A 19748-nucleotide genomic window follows, 5' to 3' on the forward strand; every position below is an offset into this window, starting at 1 on the left:
GTCTTTTGGGAAGAGGGAACCTCAACTGAGAAAATGTTCCCACCAGATTGGTCTGTGGTACATCTTCTTGATTGATGACTAATGTGGCAGTGCCACCCGTGGGCTGTTGATCCTGGGTGCTATAGAAAAACAAGCTGAGCAAGCCATGGGAGTAAGCTAGTGAGCAGCATTCCTCCATGGCTTCTGCTTCAGAACCTTCCTTGATATCCTTTAGTGATGTGGATACAAAGCATAATAAACCCTTTCCTCTCCAAATTTCTTTCAGTTATGGTGTTCATCGAAGCAATAGAAACCCTAAGATACCCTCATGATGAAATGGGTGCTCCACTTCTGAAACCTTCAATTTAAAAGCACCATTTTTAGAAAATTCCCAATCACACTTCTGATTGCACGTGTGAGAAACATGAGAATGCCGTACAGAGCATGCCTTTGAGAACAATGAGCTCCAAAACTTAAGTTTCGGAGGCCACCATAGAGTAAGGAGCTGGACACTAATGAAAAGCACCAACAGCCAACGAGCTTCTGAAAACAGGAAAAATCATTTTTTGCTTGATCTCTGCAGGCCATCGTCCTGGGCTATCACAGCACTGGCCACTTCACTCTAGAAACTGTGTTTACCTGAAACCAAGAAATATTTAAGAAGATTAAAATGAAGGCCAGAAGAACCAATCCCTGATACTCTGTTATTCTTGCACACAGGAGCCTAGCATAACTGTCCTCTTAAGAGGCTCTACCCAGCAGCTGAAACAGATATAGAGACCCACAGCTAAACATTAGACAGAGCTTGGGGAGTCTTATAGAAAAGTTGGAGCAAGAATTGAGATCTGGAGGGGGCAGGAGTCCACAAGACCAACAGAGTCAACTAACCTGGGCCCTTGGGGGGTCTCCCAAAGACTAAACCACCAACCAAAGAACATACATGAACTGGACCTACACCCCACCCCACCCCCCAACACATATATAGCAGATGTGCAGCTTGGTCTTCATTCAAGTTCCCCAACAAATGGACCGGGTCTGTCCCTGTGTTGCCTACCTGTGGATCCCGTTCCCCTAACTAGGCTGCCTTGTCTGGCCTCAGTGGGAGAGAATGTGGCCAGTCCTGCAGTGACTTGATGTGCCAGGGGTGGGTTGGTACCCAGTGGAGCCTCCCCTTCTCAGAGAAGGGGAGAGGGGGTAGGGAAGAGAGCAGGGGCTGGCATCAGGACGTAAAGTGAACAATTAATGGACCCTGATGGTTTTATCTGAGTGGCCTCCCCGCTTCTCAGATGAGAAGGGGAGAGGGGAGGGGGAAGAGGGTAAGAGGAGAGTAGGGGCTGACATCGGGATGTAAAGTGAATAAATAAATTTAAGAACCCAGATGGTTTTATCTGAATGGGTAATGGGAAATCCGGAAAAAAGATCTTCTTGAGATATAACCTACCTCTGCATGTTAGCCAGGATTAACATTTATATTACCGCAAAGGAACTTATTCTTCTGACAAAAGGGGCAAGTGACCTGTAAAAACTCTTTTTGACCTTTTCTGGCCATCTTGAACTGCATGTTATCAACACAGTAACCTCACGCCCGAGAAATCGGTATTTGAGTTTCCTGAGTCTCCTCCGTGTTTTCCTAACTTTTGGACGCTCCCCTAGACTTTGAAGAGCCAGCATCAGGGTCCCCGCCATCATCCTGGGGCGCCGCCGTAAGGCTGCAGAGGACCTTAAGAAGAAGAGCAACGCACAGAAAATTTTTCCAAGTACCGGGTGCCGCCAAGGTTGGTGGCGGACCTGGGCTCCCACAGGCATGCCGGGAGTACGGCGCAAGAGGCTGACGTCACACGCGCGCGCCGGTCGTGGGGTCGTCGTGAGGTTGCGAGTGCGTGGCGGAGCGTCTGGCTCCCAGAGGGCCGTGCGCGCCCACTTCCGCCAGCTGCTCGGTTCCCGGAAGCGGCGGCCGGCAAATCCGGCGAATCCCCGGGCGCCGGGTGTGGGTATCGGGAGCATGCGGGGCGGCCGGCGGCCCGCGCGAGGCGCGTTGGTTTCCCCGCGGCGGTGGCGGTGGCGCGCAGCGGCTCTCCCGTGAGCGGCGGGCGGCGGCGGCGCTCGGCCCGCAGGTTGCGGCGCCATGTGGAGCGGCCGCAGCTCTTTTACCAGCTTGGTGGTGGGCGTGTTCCTGGTGTACGTGGTGCATACCTGCTGGGTCATGTATGGTATCGTCTATACCCGTCCGTGCTCGGGTGACTCCAACTGCATCCAGCCCTATCTGGCCCTGCGGCCCAAACTGCAGGTGAGCGTCGGGGAGCCCTAAGAAGGCGCCTCCCGGCCGGGTGCTACCACCCACCCCTACTGGCACTGGTCAGAGACGGGTTGCGGACTACCAGCTTTACCCCTTATCACTGATGTCACTGTCCAGTGTTCTGGTTAGGTGGCAGTGAGAGCTGGAGTTGAGACTTCTCTGTTCTCTGCTGCTTTCTTGTTACCCCTTGGTGCCCTGCTCTGCCCCTATTATAAGTGAGATCGAGTTGCACTACACGTGTTTCCTAACGGGACCCCAGTGGAAGTTACCAGGAGATCTCCAGCCATATGGGAGTCAGGCCGCTAGCTCTGCCCTCTCATCACCTGTGTCACTTCCTGGTTCTAGTGGGTATTCCGGACAGGTCAGCTCTACAGTTAGGTTCCTTGTTCACAGCAGTGTCACACAGGCCATCTTGCCCAAGCTCACCCTCTGAGAGGTAGCCCTCAGATTGCTACCCTCTCACAATAGTTAACATGTTTTCTATCAGAATCTTTTGGCTATTTATTCTTGCTCACTCTTTCCAGCTGAGTGTTTACACCACCACACGGTCCAGCCTTGGTGCAGAGAACAATGTGGACCTGATCTTGAACGTGGAAGACTTTGATGTGGATTCCAAATTTGAAAGGTGTGGATGTGGGACAGATTGCCAGAGATGGGTTCCAGGATGATCATGGATAGCATTGTGTGTAGAGTGAGGACATCCTATAGAAGCACTCCTGTCTAGGGTCTGTGTAAACCGTCAAGCTGAAAGTAACAGGTGTCGAGTTTGTCACTTAGCAAGTAGCTTTTACTGCAATCTGAGGGCAGTGTGGTTTACTACAGCCCATGTAGTCTCCCAAGGAATGATACATTGACCTACCTAGTAGGAATAATTAGTTCACTTGTTACTTATAAGTAAGTTACCTTTGGCATTAGAATATAAATCTCAATGCTCAGCTATGTACAGTAACTTTTGAGAATTAACATGGCTTAGCATTTGACATATGATTTTAACATGTAAAAGTTCAAATAAAATTTGTAAAATTGCTCATCAAATCAAGATCCTGTACTGCCCAACAGGTATCAAGCCCACTAGCCAACCAGTCTTCAGCTCCCACCCAGTGCATCATTGTCTGGGCCTATTAGCCTGTGGCCCTAGAGTAGTTATTAACTACCCATGCCCATCTTGAAATGGAGGTTGGACGTCCTGGTGCCATTCGCTAGTTTTATAGGGGCAAATCCTGCCTCCTATTCATCACCCTGTGCCAGGATAGATAGTGAAACATTCAGTTTGGAGCCTGGAAGAAGTTGAAGAAGCATGAGTGGTCCTGGTCCTGAGCTCCATGTCTGTTTGTACCTGCCTGAAACACCACAGCAGAAAAGTCCATAGAGTCAGCACCTGTGTATTCAGAGCCCTCTTAGTTCCCTAGTGGAAACAACTCTTTTTAGAAGCTTTAGAGGAGTCTACACCCTGTATGCTTCTGTAGCAGTTCCCACCATGCCTTTTAAAGCAAGTTGTAGTCTGAGGCTCTAACAGAGGTGGGGAGTGCTGTAACTTTCATAGTGCTTAGGACACAGTAGTGTTCTGACGTCAGTAAAGTCACAAGGCAGGTGAGTTTCAGTTTTAGCGGTTCTGAACTAAAATTAGATTCTGTAAATCTAAAGAGATGATTAGCTGACATGTGTATAAACAGTGTAAAACAGGATGGTGGTGCACACTTTTAATCCCAGCTCTTTGGGAAGCTGGGGCAGGAAGAACTTGAGTTTGAGGACTGTCTGGGCTATGTACTAAAATGGAACCTAAACATATGCATGTTTAAAATGACTCTTCTGTTTTAGGACAGTTAATGTTTCTGTACCAAAGAAAACAAGAAACAATGGGACGCTGTATGCATATATTTTCCTACATCATGCTGGGATTCTGCCCTGGCAAGATGGGAAACAGGTACACGTGGTCAGTACGCTGACTACCTACATGATCCCCAAACCAGAGGAAATTAACTTGCTCACTGGGGAGTCTGCTACACAGGTAAGAGTCGTAACAGGTCACTGTAGCGGGCTTGTGTCTCTTGTTAAGAGTTTGTGTGCATGTCTTCTAATGTCAGCTTAAAGGAATTTGAATTAATTATCTTTCATTTTAATTGTATCCCATAGATTTGTAGATACAGTACATGAGGTTAGCGATGAGTGGAGTTTCATAGCACTCTAGCAGACTCCCTCTCTGGCTCAAGGCCTTCTGCATCTTTGAGTGAGTGTATATGCCTTCTTAGAAGGGCAGTTATTCTTCAGAGTTCACCTGTACTTTCAGGTGAGAGTTGTCATGTATACACAGGCACATGCATGTACACACACACAGTGTAGGACTGCATGCCTGGGCATTTATGCTTGTAATTCAAAATTATAAGAAGGGTATAGGTACTGTTTATATTTTGTTCACCTGTAGAAAACAATATGCAAAGGAAATTTTACTCACAAAAGTGGTTGTTCAGCCAAGCAAGATGGCTCATTCCTGATACCCTAGTGCTTGGGACAGAGACAGGAAGGTTGCCCTGGGTTCCAGACCAGTCTGAGCTATAGACCAAGACTGTTGGAAGCAAGGGAATCATTCATGGGCCCATGGCAGAAAACAGACTTTCACTGTCTGGGTCCACATTGAATAGAAGCTAAGACCAGTCACAAGATAAGAATGATGGCAGCTTTGCAGGAAGCAGCCACAGTCTAGGGGTGGGAACATATTTTAAAATCCTCTTCCTATTTGTGGTGCTCCACTGTCTGTCTCCTTGGGGGCAGGTGGAGGGGGCTTCGTGATGGTAGTGTTGGGAGAAGGCTGGTATCTTGTTTGTGATGGATATGGAGCTTCAGGAACCATTACATGTAGGCTGTGGCCGTTGTTGCTGTGTGAGAGCTGTTGTTCAGGAGGAAATAGAGTAGTGCTGCTTCCTAGCCGAGTCATCCGGGTTTGATTTGCCCAGAGTTTTCTCCCTGGGTCTCGTTTTATCTAGAACAGATGCCTGATCCTGTGCATCTCCTTCCAAGACTGCACTGTATTCACTTACACCTGCTTTAGTATTGTCTCTTGGTAGTCTTTCCCCAGCCGACAGGAATGCAGGCCACCTGTTAGAGCCCCAGTCGCTGATCCCTCAGTACTGCCTCCTCATGGTCTCATAGAACCAGGTAGGAGGAAGGAGAATGTGCTCTGAGACTGATAGCCCAAGGTCGCTAGAACAGCCAAGTAGGCTTTTGCCAGTCTACGGAGCTAGTGGCTTCTCAGATGGAGGCCAAGACCACTCTGTTGCTACAGGCTGGTTTCAGGTAGTATAGCCTCAATTTCTATCCTATAGCAACAGATAGAAGCCGAGAAGAAGCCATCAAACGCCCTGGATGAACCCGTCTCTCACTGGCGACCAAGGCTGACCCTGAATGTGATGGTGGATGACTTTGTCTTTGATGGTTCCTCCCTGCCTGCAGATGTGCATCGGTACATGAAGATGTAAGTCTCAAATGGAACCCAGGGAGGGAAGCTACTCTTAGAACTGATGGCAGGGCAGGCATCAGTTTGGTGAGCCCAAATAGAGTATGCCATATCTGAGTTCTGGACCCTGCCTGTGTTGTGAGCTGCCCTGCCACAGAACCCATCCAGCTCTTTGCTTAACCACCTGGAAGTTATGATAACCAAGGTGACTGACAAGATTGAGAGAAAGAGTGAAAATCCAGCTGGTACATCTTGCCCTTTAGTCTAGGAAAGTGTCCCACCTGCACTGAAACAAAAAGCATAAGTTAGCTGTGACTACTGTACACTCTTTGGCCTTTGCTATGTCTTCATGCTACCTGGGCCATGAAATGTGGGATTTTGTAGCCGGACTCCCTTAAAGATTTCACCTCTAGGTTGTGTGGCCTAACTATTGCTTGCCATTCTTAGTTCTGTGTACCTGTGACGGTGTTCAGGAACCCCAGCACCGAGCTCCATCAGTGTGTCCTCATGGTGCCATGCAGCTTCTGAGAGTGGCTGGCTGAGAGTCACTTCTGTTCACAACAGATAATTCCTCTGGTATTGTCAAAGATTTCAGATAGGACATTGTACCTTTTAAACAAGAACTCCTCTGCCACTGAGCTAAATCCTCAACCCTCATTTTTTTTTATATAAATTCTGATTTGTGTACATGCTCCAAATTTTAAGCATTTGGTACAGAAAGGGCCAGCTCTGACCTTGTCTCCATCCTTCCTCTCAGATTCCCTCCTACAGTATCTGGGTAGCTTCCTTCCAGGCTACCCTGTGTCATAGCTAGTGCCCTACCGTTCTCTTAAGACGGAGGTGTGTGGATCTTCCTACTTGGTGGCTATACCTGATGTCGTGGGATGCTACCATCTCTTGCTTCTGTTTGGAAAGTTCTAAGATACCAGTAGCCAAGCTGCAGCCAACAGTGATGCTGGGTGGGATACTCCTAGTTTCTCAATGTATTTAGTGACCCAAGGAGATAAATCTGACACTGATTGCAGGTTGTTGTGCTTCAAACCCCCAGGATTCAGCTTGGGAAGACAGTGCACTACCTCCCCATCCTGTTCATTGACCAGCTGAGCAACCGGGTGAAAGACCTGATGGTGAGCCATGCTCTCGGTGCCTTGCTCTGGATACGGCACAGAGCTTCCTTCAGAGTAGAGTGATGCTTCTTAGCACATAGAGTACCTGGTTGGCCTCTAGTTCTTGTAGCTGCTTGTGGGGTCTCTTTCTGGTGATAGACTATTAGGGTGTTCATCAGGATCTTAGGTGGTAGTCCCACAGAGCTCCACCAGAAAGGCCTGCATGCCTGCTCCTGGTATGTGAGGCTTGTGATGTTTCATAGCTTCTTGCACAGCTTCTTGCCCTTAGGGATAGTCCTGCTGTGGGACCAGAGATTCATATCTGAACCAAGCCTCGGAGGGAGCCACAACTCTTAGTATAGCCACGAGCAATGCTAATGTCCTGTGGAGGAGAAATGCCTACTCTGATGCTCTTGTTATAGGCAAGAAAGATGCTATTTTTCCGAAGAGAACAAGAGTGTTTTGAGAGTAGCAGAAATGTGGCTGAATTTTGGCTTTGCATTATAAGGAGAATAACAGTGGTTAACACTGCATCAAGTACCATGCTTAGTATCTCATGTTTGTTGTAGTAGTTGCTGCCAGGGGCTGTGTCAGTGTTCTTTACAGTGGAAATAAGTTGGGATAGGAAAGGAGAGTTTTGCCTGGGTCACAGGTGAGCGAAGGTTATAAGTGAGTACCTGTGTTGCTCTCCCACTGTCATTTGTTAGTGTTCCCTGACAGCCAGCCTAGATCTCCTCTTGAACAGAATCAAGGCTTAGAGAGCAGGGAGCTTACGACAGGATTCTCCTCAGAGCCTGCCTGGGCTTATTCTAGCTGTGGCTCAGTATAACAAGCCCCCACAGTCCCTAATACAGGGTCCTCTACTTTCCTGGGGTGTCACCTGCACCTGGATGACCTGTGGGTTAGGGACAGGGCAGTCTGTAGTAAAGAGGTCTGACTGACTCCTTCCCCCCTTTTCTGACTTGGTTTTTCCTTGTTTAAAGCTGTGTTCTGTGAAATGTACAAGCTGTACTTTATAAACCTGGGGCTGTCTATACATACTATAAGACCTAATAGTGCAGACTTCTTGTAAGCATTTGAAAATTTGTGTCTAGTACTGTATTTTTGTGCCTGGGTATCCATTTGTAGATAGAGGCAGAGGTTATAGGCCAACCTCTGCAGGTTGTGTTCTAGTGGTCCTTCTTGTTGGAATCCTTACACACTACAGTACCTTTGGCAAACTCTACTTAGACATAGGAGTGAGCGAGCGTGTAGGCAACTAGCTTTGCTTTGGGCCTATTTTTGTATCTTTTGTCTCATGTGAACCATTTCTCAGGAATATTGTCTTTTTAGGACAGCCTGGTCTGCTAGGGTGGTCCAGCCAACAAGCTGTCTGATGGGATCTTACAGTGTCATCTCTGGGACAAGTCTGGCCATTTAGTGTGTGTTCAGAAACCTCTGCTGCCTGCAGTAAAGCAGGCTTCTGTGTTGTGAAGAGCCCCAGCACCTAGCTACCAAGTCCTAAGCCTGGTGGCTGCTTAACCGTGACACAGTTTAGGTTACTAGCTCCATTGTGAGTGACTGTCATGTCTTTGACACCAATGGTGTTCGTGGCAGGAGGTTGGGGCAGGAAGATTAGATGGATGATGTGTGTCAGCTTATGACATGTCCCGCACCATCAACATGACCACATTTCACCTGCTACAGGGTGTTAGTTGAAGTACTGTTTCTTCATGGTTCACCTGAGAGCATTTAGACATGGCCTTCTTGTGTTCAGTCTCCACTGGTCTAGGTCAGGGCCATGGTATCTCAGCCAGGCATTCTTACCTTCCCTTGGCTCAGCTAATAAGCTGACCAGTTTCTAGCCATGGTGAAAAGATGAGTGCTCCGAGATGTCACTGGGTGGTTCAGATTGGGGATAGTAGCTGGCAGGCAGAGCTCCCACCCTGTGGAAAAGGCTCAGTCTGAACATGAAAGAGCCTAGAAGAAGAATGACCATCCATCAGACCTTGAACCCTGCAAGGCCCACTGGGGCTGGCATGGAGCTGCACAAGGTTATGCAGGGACCTGGCAGGTATCAGCCTCTATTGGGATCTGGTGCATGGCTGCAGGGTGTTGCACTGAATCCTGGCCATGTTTGATAGCCCTCCTTCACCTATGGATTTCTTGGTGGCAGGTGATAAACCGATCTACCACTGAGCTGCCACTCACTGTGTCCTACGACAAGATCTCATTGGGGCGGCTGCGCTTCTGGATCCACATGCAGGATGCCGTGTACTCTCTGCAGCAGTTCGGTGGGTGGTCCCAGGGCCCCAGGCCAGGGTGGAATGGGGTGTATGGTGAATCCAAGCCATGCTGTGACTGCTTGTTCAACAGCTGACACAGACCCACACTGGTGTACTTCCTGCTAGGGGTCATTTGTGTGGTCACCTTTGGCCTTGTGGTCAAGAAACTTGCAGGCTTCAGCTCCTTTTATCCCTTAAAATGTGACTGTAGGAGTTAGCTGAAATCAGCTTTATTCAGAACACAGTATTTTAAATGCTACAATTTCTTTTGACTTTTACTGTAGACAAGATGTACATTTTCTACAGTCAGAGGAATATTTGTGATGTTAGATAAGACCAAAATGGCTCTTCTTGAATTATAATGTGTTTTCCTTACAGGGTTTTCAGAAAAAGATGCAGATGAATTGAAGGGAATTTTCGTAGACACCAACTTATATCTCTTAGCATTGACCTTCTTTGTTGCAGCCTTTCACGTGAGCTGTCCCCTGGGTTCTTGTCACAGGGAATAGGGACAGACATTGGGGTGGCTCATTGGGCACTGGCACATATCGCTAGGTTCTGCACAGCCTCTGGCCCCTATTGTTCCTTGTCTAGGTGCCAGTACCTCTAGAACTGTGTTGCCCGGCTCGGAAAGTGAGCGGTCCTATCTGTGGGTACTGTGTGCCGTGTGGTGCACAGAGGAACTAGAGAGCTCTCTGACAGTGCGCTGGATACAGTCAGGGTGCAAAGTAGGGGGCATGGGGTATAGTGGACCTTCTGAGTATTAGTTACTACAAAGCAGATGGAACTTTATAAGGCCACTGTCTGCAAGGGTGACTGTAAGAGGTCACACGGTGAGAAACTTAACTGTTACAAGTAGTGGGTGAGACCTAGGTTGGGGTACCTGGTTGGCCACATCCCAAGATATAATCTCCCTGCGATTTGAGTCAAAGATGTGTGTTTGAAAAATATCCCACTAATGTCTCCCTCCAAGTTCCACAATTCTGGCCTTTGAAACGTGTAGTGGTGGGATCCGTAGACAGTGAACATGTCTTGTAAAACCCGAGGTTTGGGCCTAGTGTACTTGTAGACTGCCTGCTCAGTCAGTGAAAGTGCTGTAAGTGACTAGACTGCAAGCTGCTGTCCTGTCTGTTCTTTCCAGCTTCTTTTTGATTTCCTGGCATTTAAAAGTGACATCAGTTTCTGGAAGAAAAAGAAGAGCATGATTGGAATGTCTACCAAAGCAGGTAGGGCCCAGGAACAGTCCACCTGCCCAGGGGCTCCCTGTGAAGCTCGAAACTCTTGCCTGCTCCTCAACAGTCCTGGACTTGTGTTTGGCTATGAGAGGCCTCTTAAGTTGGGCAGCATAATCCCAGACCCTTGTCTCTGCAGTCTCAGCAGTCAGTGAGCATCTCTGAACCCCACTGAGGCTATAGGCCACGGGGCACAGGCCTTCTGTATGAGGGTATGGAGCCGGGCTGCCTATGGAGGCACAAGGTGCATGACCCTGTTGGGCAGCTTGGTTGCTCATAGATTCCAGTACAGCACCAGACCTTCTGTCAACCGGCTTCCTCCTGCTTAGTAGGGCTCTGGCTGCTGGCTTTAGAATCAGTTTTCAAAGTAAATCACCCGTACCTGAGGCAGTGTCCTCATTAGGAGAGCTGACTTTGCAGAATCATTTCACTGAATAAGATCCAGTATGATGGTTTTGCTGTCTAAAAGAAGGGGCAGTGGCTAGTAGGGAGAGTTGTCATGATGGTAGCAGGCTTTGAGGTAAGTGTAGGTGCACGTGTAAGGGATAGAATAGAGAGGCTGCTCCAGCCAGAGCTGGATTCGACTGTCAGGATCTGGCCCAGTGAGTGTAAGTAAGACACAGGAAAGCTACTCAGTGTCTCATCAGGCTCCTGTGGAGAAGCTTCCTGCTGAATCTGCTAACTGTAGCCGTGACCTACTATGGCTGCAGAGTCCATCCTGTGAGCAAAAGCACGGCTTTATAAAAGAAACAAACCCTAGAAGGGTACAAAAGAAGAGCGTATAGAGTATGGAAGCACTCGGCCCGGGCAGCCAACCAGTATCTGTGCTTATTAGTGTCACTCCAATCTGGTACCTGCTTAGACCATGCCCTCTACCCTCTACTCCACTCTGGCTTCTGGTAATTAAAGTGCTTTGAAGAGATGCAGGTTGTCTGCTCTCCCTTCTGTCTCCCCTGGTGCTAGGCATAAAACCTGGGGACTGTACGCTCTGGGTACAGGCCCTACTCTAAGCTCCACCTCCAGCACAGCTCTTTGTGGCTGACTGGAGAGAGGGCGAGGGGAGGGGAGGGGAGATAGGTTTACAGGTGGTTGGCTGCGTGTGCAAGGGGTAGATACAATTTGCCCTCACCGCTGTGTGTTCTGTCCCAGTGCTCTGGCGTTGCTTCAGCACTGTGGTCATCTTCCTCTTCCTGCTGGATGAACAGACAAGCCTGCTGGTGCTGATCCCTGCAGGTGTTGGAGCTGCCATTGAGGTGAGTTCACAGAACCATGCTGGGTCAGAAGGAGTGGGGTTTCTGAGGTATGTGAACCTCAACACTTGCTCAGCTGCTCTGAGTGCTGAAACAGGCTATCCGAGGACCTACTCACCTTGAGAAACAGGTTTAGAGAGGCAGCTGCTGGATAAGTATCTAAGGGTACATCTTGGAACCATAGATCGTGTTAGACCCGTATTAACAAGTTTGATGCGCTCTAAGTGAAACAGAAGGAGGACACTGAAGAAGCTCCTGGTTTGATAGGAAGTTGCAATGGAACAGTCACGAGGACAGTGGTTAATGCCACTTGACACCTTGTGACCCTGTGCAGCTGTGAGGTGCTTGTAGAAAGGAGCCATAGGGGCCCAATCTGGAAGGAAGGCACCAAGCGGGCCAGATCCAGAGGTCTAGTTCTCAGAGTTGGTTCTGTTGAGTACCTGCCCTTGTAAATGCTTATTAAGATATGGGTGTCACAGTGACAGCATGAAAATCCATCTCGGAGTCAATGTTCTAGACCTGACCTTAGTAAATGCTACTGGTACAAGATTACAGTGAGAATGTTGAGGAGGCCATGGATCCTAGTGAGTCTAGGGAAAGACTTGGGGCCCAGGATGAAGACAGCTAGATTTAGAGTAGGTGTGAGTTCTGGTTTCCTTGTGTTTTACCTGTGACTGCACATCCCACCTAGTGGACAGCCATGAGTGAATGTGGTGCAGAGCTTGCCCAGTCCACTGATGGCCATGAGAGGTGGCGGGAAGAGAATCGGTGACTAATGGGCCCAGGGGTGAGGGTGCCAGTCTTCCTTATCCAACATCTCAGAATTAAATGTCCATTTCCTGTCTCCCTTCAGCTTTGGAAAGTGAAGAAGGCATTGAAAATTACAGTAGCCTGGAGGGGCTTGAGACCTGTGTTTCAGGTGAGACCTCCAGTGACTACTCCAGATACATCTTTTCCTGAGCAGACTGGCCAAGCTGTCATTTTGTAGTTCCCGTCAAGTTAGTGCTTGAACCTTCTGAAGATACTTTATCCTGTCTTTGTTGCCTGGTACAGAGCTTCCTAGCACACAGGCACATGCATGCTAGAGCTCCCCCATGGGATGGGGAGGGTCCTCATACAGGGAAGCGGGCTTTGTAGTTCTTAGCTGTAGGACTTCACTAATAGAGCTCCCATCAGCTTTCTTATCAGTTGCTAATTCTTTCTTCACCTGAAGACTGGGCTGATTCTGGGCCTTTGTGATGGTGGAACAGGGGGAGGAGTGGCCAGTGCCTAGGCCAGAGGCTGGGTACAGCCAGTATTGGCACTGAGGGTAGTGCAGTGGGCCTACACTGTTTATTGCTCCAGTGCCAGCTTTGTTGTGATAGTCTCCTGAGTCAACTGACATTATATTAATCTTACAACAGTTTGGTACCCATAGTGAATCTGAGAGGAAGACTGAGAAGTATGATGCTCAGGTAAGCAATTGGGGGCCCATAACTCCACAAGGCATTAGGTTCTTGTAGTAATTTGGGGGAGCCTGTCCTGGGAATGCAATGGAACCAGCCTAAATAGCAGTTCCAAGAGTGAACATGTGGGTGTACCCCCTTCCAGGGAAGGAACGTGCTCCCAGGCCACTGGTCCCAGTTTGTTACCTGTACAATTCCTGCTGCTTAGGAGATCATTTTTACTAGCCAGCTGGCTTCTCTGTGCATTCATACAGAGGCCACAAGAAGCCCTCTAGCACCTAGACTCTAGTAGCTTTCCACTGCTGCTAGGGAGTGAGACGTGTTGGATTTAACAGGATGTCTCTGTGCAGGATGGTTTTGGTGTTTCAATTCAAAGCTCAGATATTTGCATTTTAGATTTAGTGAGATGATAACAAATAACAAACCAGAGTCAATACAGGGCCTGTGGTGCAGGTGCAGCCTGGGTCTATGACTACAGGCTTCCTTGGTTTCTCCTGGCTGAATCTGCCACTCTGATACAGGCAGCATATCTGATGCATCACAGTCACTACTGCCCATGGTGTGCATTCAGAATCTTGCTTTGGGATCTTGGCAGAATTCCATGGCCATTAGACACAGTTGTACTATTACCCGAAATGTTATTGGGGTCTCACCTTTATTGCTTGCTCCCATCATATGTTAGATGATGCATCTGCTGAGGTGGTTGGTGGTTGGGGTATTTAACTCAAGCTGCCTTTACTCGCAGGCCATGAAGTACTTGTCTTATCTGCTCTACCCTCTCTGTGTCGGGGGCGCTGTCTACTCACTCCTGAATATCAAGTATAAGAGGTGGGTGCTGCAGAATTCACGCCCTCAAGTCTTCTCAGCTGAAAGCCTAGTGTGATTTCTGAACACAGGGCATCTGCACCTGGTAACCCACCGCCAACTCCAATCCCCCATCCTAGGGCTGCCAGGAACTCAGGACTCGTCTCAGATACAGGCCAGAATCTGCTGTTGCTCTGAAAGTCAGTACTAAGCCTTTATCTCCTCCAGGTTGTGAAGAGGACAGAGACAATGACATGCCCTTATGTATCTCAGGAAATCAAAGGCTATAGGGACCACGTGGTAGACAGAGGAATACATATCTTCAATTTGGGAAGTGCAAGCTTTCCCCTACTTCATCACTGACTTTTGGGTACAGAGATTGGAGAGTTTGAAAGAGGAAAAAGCGAACACTAGGCTGCTGCTGTGCTCACTGGTTTCAGCTAGACAGGAAGAGTCAGAAGCACTAGGAGAATTCTCGGGACCCTGTGTCAGGTGGAGAGATGTGGGCAGTGTGTGTCTGGGGTCAGGCTGATATGAGGATAGGTAAGAAGCATGAGCCAGGTAGGACCCCAGGGTTGAATGCTGTACATAGGTTCATATCTCACTGAAGTACAATCAGTGTACAGAATGACATCTGTTTATTCAGAGTGCTGTCTCCCCACGTGACTCTGCTTCCACAGAGTGCTATCTGCAGGCTGCCTTGGCATCCCAGCTACCCTGGGTGTCAAAACAGTTTTTGAGGAGGGTACTTTCCTTTCATTTTAACATTGAGCAGCCCATGGCCTCTGAGGGTTACAAGTCCTTTACTTCTATTTCAGTTGGTACTCCTGGCTCATCAACAGCTTTGTGAATGGTAAGTACATGTGTCTCCTTGGTAATAATGTTTATAGTGGGTGCTGCCTTTCCTGTTCCTCTCCATCACTTGTGGGATAGGTTTCTTGGATTAAAGACTAATTCGTCCCTTACCTTTAGAATGCATACAGGGCCCAGCACTGTAGTGCCTGAGCATCAAACAAGCCCATTCCTGAGCTTGAATAAATACTCCAGTGCATAGTCTGTTTACGTTCTCAAAAAGTAGGCAACACTAGCATTCAGATCCCATCTGATATTTCATCCATAGACTTTCCCAGAGTATGTTACGTTACCTTTTGTGGCCATGCTGGGAGGCTAGTCGATGCCCTGCTGCTCTGTGTGTGGGTCACAGCACATGGTCTCTGTATACTCGGTGTGTCCCGTGGCTAAGAGTCACAGAGTTGTATTCTCGTGCTTTGGGGTGTCCCAGTGAGCATTAGTAAGGTTAGGCAGCCTCACAGTAAGCAGGTAGTTCTGGTGCCCATGCTTCCAGGGATGAGTCCCAGACTTAAGCCTGCCACCTTCCCCAGGGCACCTCTGATGTCCCTGGTGCCCAGCACTTGCTTGATCCTGGGGGCAAAAGTCAACAGCAATCATTAAAAAGTGTGCTGCTAAAAAAACCAAACCAAAACAAAAACAAAAAAGCCGGGCGTGGTGGTGCACGCCTTTAATCCCAGCACTCGGGAGGCAGAGGCAGGCGGATTTCTGAGTTCGAGGCCACCCTGGTCTACACAGAGAAACCCTGTCTTGAAAAAACAAACAAACAAACAAAACAAAAAACAAAAAAAAGGTGTGCTGCTTTTCTGATGTCCTTGGCTCTTGGTGAGTTTATTAGCCAGCAAGCTGCACTGTGACAAGGCCAGCAGAGGTCTTTTGGAAGCTGGGTGCCCTAGCAGAATGTATGTTTGGTTCTTTTCCATGGATGTCTTCTGTTTCCACAGGTGTCTATGCCTTTGGCTTCCTCTTCATGTTGCCCCAGCTTTTTGTCAATTACAAGGTAAGGTCAAGGAGTCTCTGCTAAGGCAATACCCCTATCTTCTTTATATTGCCTCTGGCTGACCTATGACATCTTCCTTGTTTCAGATGAAGTCAGTGGCACACCTGCCTTGGAAGGCCTTTACCTACAAGGTAAGCCACAGTTCTATGCCAAGAGTGGCTGGAAGACTCTTTGTGGGGTATATTCGTGTGAGCTCACCTATGTACACAGACACACAGTAGTTTTGGCCCTGTCCACTTTGTTGAAAAACTAAGACATCCTTTCAGACTCTGAAGAGCCACAAAGCATGCAGGATAAAGGGTCTCGTAGTCATGGTAAAGGGAGAGTTTTGAGTGAAAGGCCATGTTCCTTTTTTGGCACCATTGTCAAAATGCAAATATGTTTTGGCCCAGGAATTGAGTATTTGAAACCAGACCCCTGTTTCTTCCCAGCAATGCCCAGAACCCTTCATAAAGGGTTGATGAGGCTGAGCTAGTCGGAAGGAATTTCAGTTCTCTAAGGAACCAGCCCCAGTGCTGCTCTGTTCGTCTTTCCCAGCTAACTTCTTGGCTCCCAGCACAGAAAGCTGCAGAACCTTGTGGGCCTGGGAAGCTCCTGTCCTGCTGGTGATGCTCTGGTATCTCTGCACTAGATCGTCACTCACTTGGTGTGAACATTACAGTTAGAGGTCCCACCCTGTGCTGAGGGGCAGCTCACTGACTTGGGTTATAAAACATAGGACTCCAGCTCTGGTAGTTTCACTGCTCCATCTTGCTTTGTAGGCTTTTAACACCTTCATTGATGATGTCTTTGCCTTCATCATCACCATGCCCACATCCCACCGGCTGGCCTGTTTCAGAGATGATGTGGTCTTCCTGGTCTACCTTTACCAGCGGTGGTGAGTGTGTACATGCAGCACCTCCTCAGGGTAAAGCCCTGCACTTGTCTCTTTTGGGGCAGACTTGGCAGGTGGTAGCTTTTCTCTGTTGCCCAAAATAGGTTCCAGCTGTGTCTTGTGACAACACAGTGCAGGATTGTTCTCTACACAGTTGTTTTGAGAGTCCAGCCAATAGTCCTCAAGCACAGGTCTCCAGTATGGGGTAGTGGTGGGGTGCTGGTCTTCTCTTAGGCTGCATTCCCTGCAGGTAAAGGTCAGTGGTTCCCTCACCTGGGCCTGGATTGTACTTGCAGCAGTAGGTAGTAGCAACCGGGGCCTCAGACCAACAGCACAGCCAAGCTGCCAGCTTAGCCAAGGAAGAGCCTCTAGGACATACACTAAAGTAAAATGCAAATGCTTACCTGTCCTCCCTTTTCCCCTCTGAGATGGACTCTGGCCATTCCATGAGCCCTAGCCTGTGGGCTGTGTCTGTGGTAGGGCCAGGTTTGGGGATTTCCTAAAACAAACCTTAAAACTGATAGAGGTTCAGGCTACCCATCTTCTCTGACCTCAGAGCTTGAGTCTATGTTGAGAAAAAGGCTCATGGAGAGTTGCCGCCTCACCTTACTTCCTCCAATAGTTGGCAGTAGAGGCTGCCCCACCCCTAACCCCCAATCTCCATATGGTGACAGCTCTGTCCTCTAGCTTCCTAAGCTGTGGCCATCCTCTTCTACAGGATGAGCCTGTCTTCCCAAAGCTACGTCAGCTGCCTGCAGATGTTCTTGGGCTCAGACTGTTTGTCCATGCACTTGTGTGTCTGAGAAGGATGTTGTCATAGCACAGTACCATATCCACATGCTGAATGAGGTTTTGTTCCTACGTTTTCATATCCACACTTGGCTCCCTGACACACCTGAAGGCAGAAGTCAGCTTGTGGGGAACCCTGACTTACCTGGTGCAGGGTTGTTCTTAGGAGTCCCATATCAAGCCAGCAGAGCCCTTGAAGTGGTTCTGAGTATTTATGCAGAGACCCAGCTCGAAAGCTTTTGGTGAAAGTGGGCTTGTTTATTAAATCTGAGGTCTTGTTTATTAAATCTGAGGTCTGTGGGGCACCAGGGAGAATTCCAAACAGCAGTGCCCACTGTTTGGAGCATCCCTCCTTACCTTGGTGTCTTCATAGAAGCAGGGTATGTTGCTAGAGTGGGAAAGGAAGTCTCAGTATTGAAGAGCATAGCCGCTGCAGGCAAAGTGCTTGAAGCCATGGAAGCATCTAGAACTAGTGTTTTTGTAACTGTGCCTGGAAGTTTTCACAGTTCTACACATGGAGGCCTCAAGGCCCCACCCTACTGCGGGGCTGCTGTCCTTCTCTGGTTTGCCCAGCTCTCATTTCCTAACCCTGCAGAATGGGACACATGAGAGATGGGAGGCAGCCCCAGGACCTATGAAGGTTCCAGATGTTGAGGTAGCCCAGATACTGGGATATTTTCAGAGGAGCTGTGTTCTCTCAAGGACATAAGGACTTGCCTTGCTAATAGTCATCCATCCCTACCATTGCAGGCTTTACCCTGTGGATAAGAGCAGGGTCAATGAATTTGGGGAGTCTTATGAGGAGCAGCCCAAGCGGAAGCCCCACCCAGACTGAGCATCTCGGCCCAGGCTCCCAGGCGGCACTGTACTGCACAGCACAGTTGGGCCATGAGTATTCCTGGGGGCTTCAGGAGAATTCCTAGATACCACATCTTCTGCATTGCCAAATCCCTCTGAGCATTTCTCAGTATCCCTGAGCACCCTCTCTTCTCCTCGTGTTTCAGAAGGAACCATAGCACTTAACCATACACCCCACATGAATTTGGGTCTTGGTGATGGTGCCAGTGGGCAGTCACCCAAGGGTAGCTCTCAGTGCATGAGTGTCCCATGGCAGCCAGTGGACACCTGAGCACACAAGGGTAGGGAGCATGGTGGATTTCCACGTCACCTTGTCCAAGTGCTCCTTCTGTGGATTTCACATACACAAAAGTCGTTCTGTACCGACTCTGGGATCAAATGGCTCTTTCCCTTTTGTTTAAAATTTGATTGTTTAAAGCCTAATGTATGTATGTTTCTATTTTAAAATAAATTTCTTTGGCTGTGATAATTTTCTTAACCTCTAATATAAAATATAGAAAATATTGCGGATATCATACGTTAAACCTTTCTCAGGGATCAATGCAAAAGATAGGTTTGTTTCTGCATTGAAAGAAGCAAATGGGGGCGGAGAGATGGCTCAGCAGTTAAGAGCACTCAGTGTTCTCCCAAAGGTCCTGAGTTCAATTCCCAACAACCACATGGTGGCTCACAATTTGGGCTTCTGTAATGAGATCCAGTGCCCTCTTCTGGTGTATCTGAAGACAGCTACAGTGTACTCATAAATAAAATAAATCTTTTTCTTTTTCTTTTTCTTTTTTTTTTTTAAAGAAAGAAGCAGATGCCCAGTGTATTTCCCAGCTATGGAGCCACAAATGTCCTATAAGCTCATGTGTCATTTAATGGCTGGTCATAGTTGCCAGCATTCAAGCTGGTCATATTTTAGGAGAAATGCTGTGGAGAGGAATAGGCTGCAAAGAAGTGCTTCCAAAGGCAAGAATGTGTTGGGAACAGTTGAAGTATGCTCTGGCAACATGAGCCTTGGCATCCCTGAAGTTTGTGTGTAGTTGAAAATGGTTTCTTTTGCTCCTCTATAGCTTTCCTCTTCCTCCTGGTGCCAGGCTCTTCTCTGAGAGTTGGTCACCTGGAAAGATGCTCTATCTAAGTGGAACACATTCACCCTTACCTGTGCCTTCCTGGATGACATAAGATTCTAGGGTAGTAAACTGAAATCCAAGCCTGGGTATCAACCTGATCCCGTGATTCAAAAGGCAAACATTGGTTTCAGATAATCCTTTAGGATTTCCAATTAAAATGCTAATGCAGACACGCAGTCTCAGATATGGATACTGGGGACACATCCCTGAGGATCTTAAAGGTACCCCAATACAGTTGTTCAAGGCACATGGCAGTCAGGTTCATTGCACCTGGATCCTGGGGTAGGAGGTAGGCTTGAAGCTGAATTGGGGGTCCCTTACCAGACAGAGCACAAGTCAAAAGCAGTGGGACTTGCTTAGGGTGTGTAAGGATGGGTAGCCAGGGTGTGGAGGGGTGCAGCTGCCCACACCTGTGCCTGTGATAGCATATCCAGTT

General features: G+C 48.3%; 1 protein-coding gene and 1 long non-coding RNA gene across 2 annotated transcripts; one reads left to right on the forward strand and one right to left on the reverse strand.

The window, feature by feature from the left end:
- Positions 1–520: 520 nt before the first annotated feature.
- Positions 521–1766, reverse strand: LOC110308705. Its single transcript, XR_002379604.2, has 2 exons — positions 1421–1766; positions 521–618 (listed from the first exon to the last, which is right to left on the reverse strand). It is a non-coding gene; the product is annotated as an uncharacterized LOC110308705 (long non-coding RNA).
- A 90-nt stretch (positions 1767–1856) lies between these two features.
- On the forward strand, positions 1857–18663 carry Clptm1l (CLPTM1 like). Its single transcript, XM_021180741.2, has 17 exons — positions 1857–2266; positions 2800–2900; positions 4094–4283; positions 5596–5744; positions 6775–6853; positions 8988–9105; positions 9475–9569; positions 10238–10322; positions 11478–11581; positions 12432–12497; positions 12982–13032; positions 13769–13851; positions 14646–14680; positions 15621–15676; positions 15763–15807; positions 16438–16553; positions 18090–18663. The coding sequence occupies exons 1-17, from the start codon at positions 2105–2107 to the stop codon at positions 18172–18174; spliced, it is 1620 nt and encodes a 539-aa protein (XP_021036400.1). The 5' UTR covers positions 1857–2104; the 3' UTR covers positions 18175–18663.
- Positions 18664–19748: the final 1085 nt, after the last annotated feature.

The sequence above is a fragment of the Mus caroli genome, chromosome 13 (assembly GCF_900094665.2).
Source record: "Mus caroli chromosome 13, CAROLI_EIJ_v1.1, whole genome shotgun sequence".
Classification (NCBI taxonomy): Eukaryota; Metazoa; Chordata; class Mammalia; order Rodentia; family Muridae; genus Mus; species Mus caroli.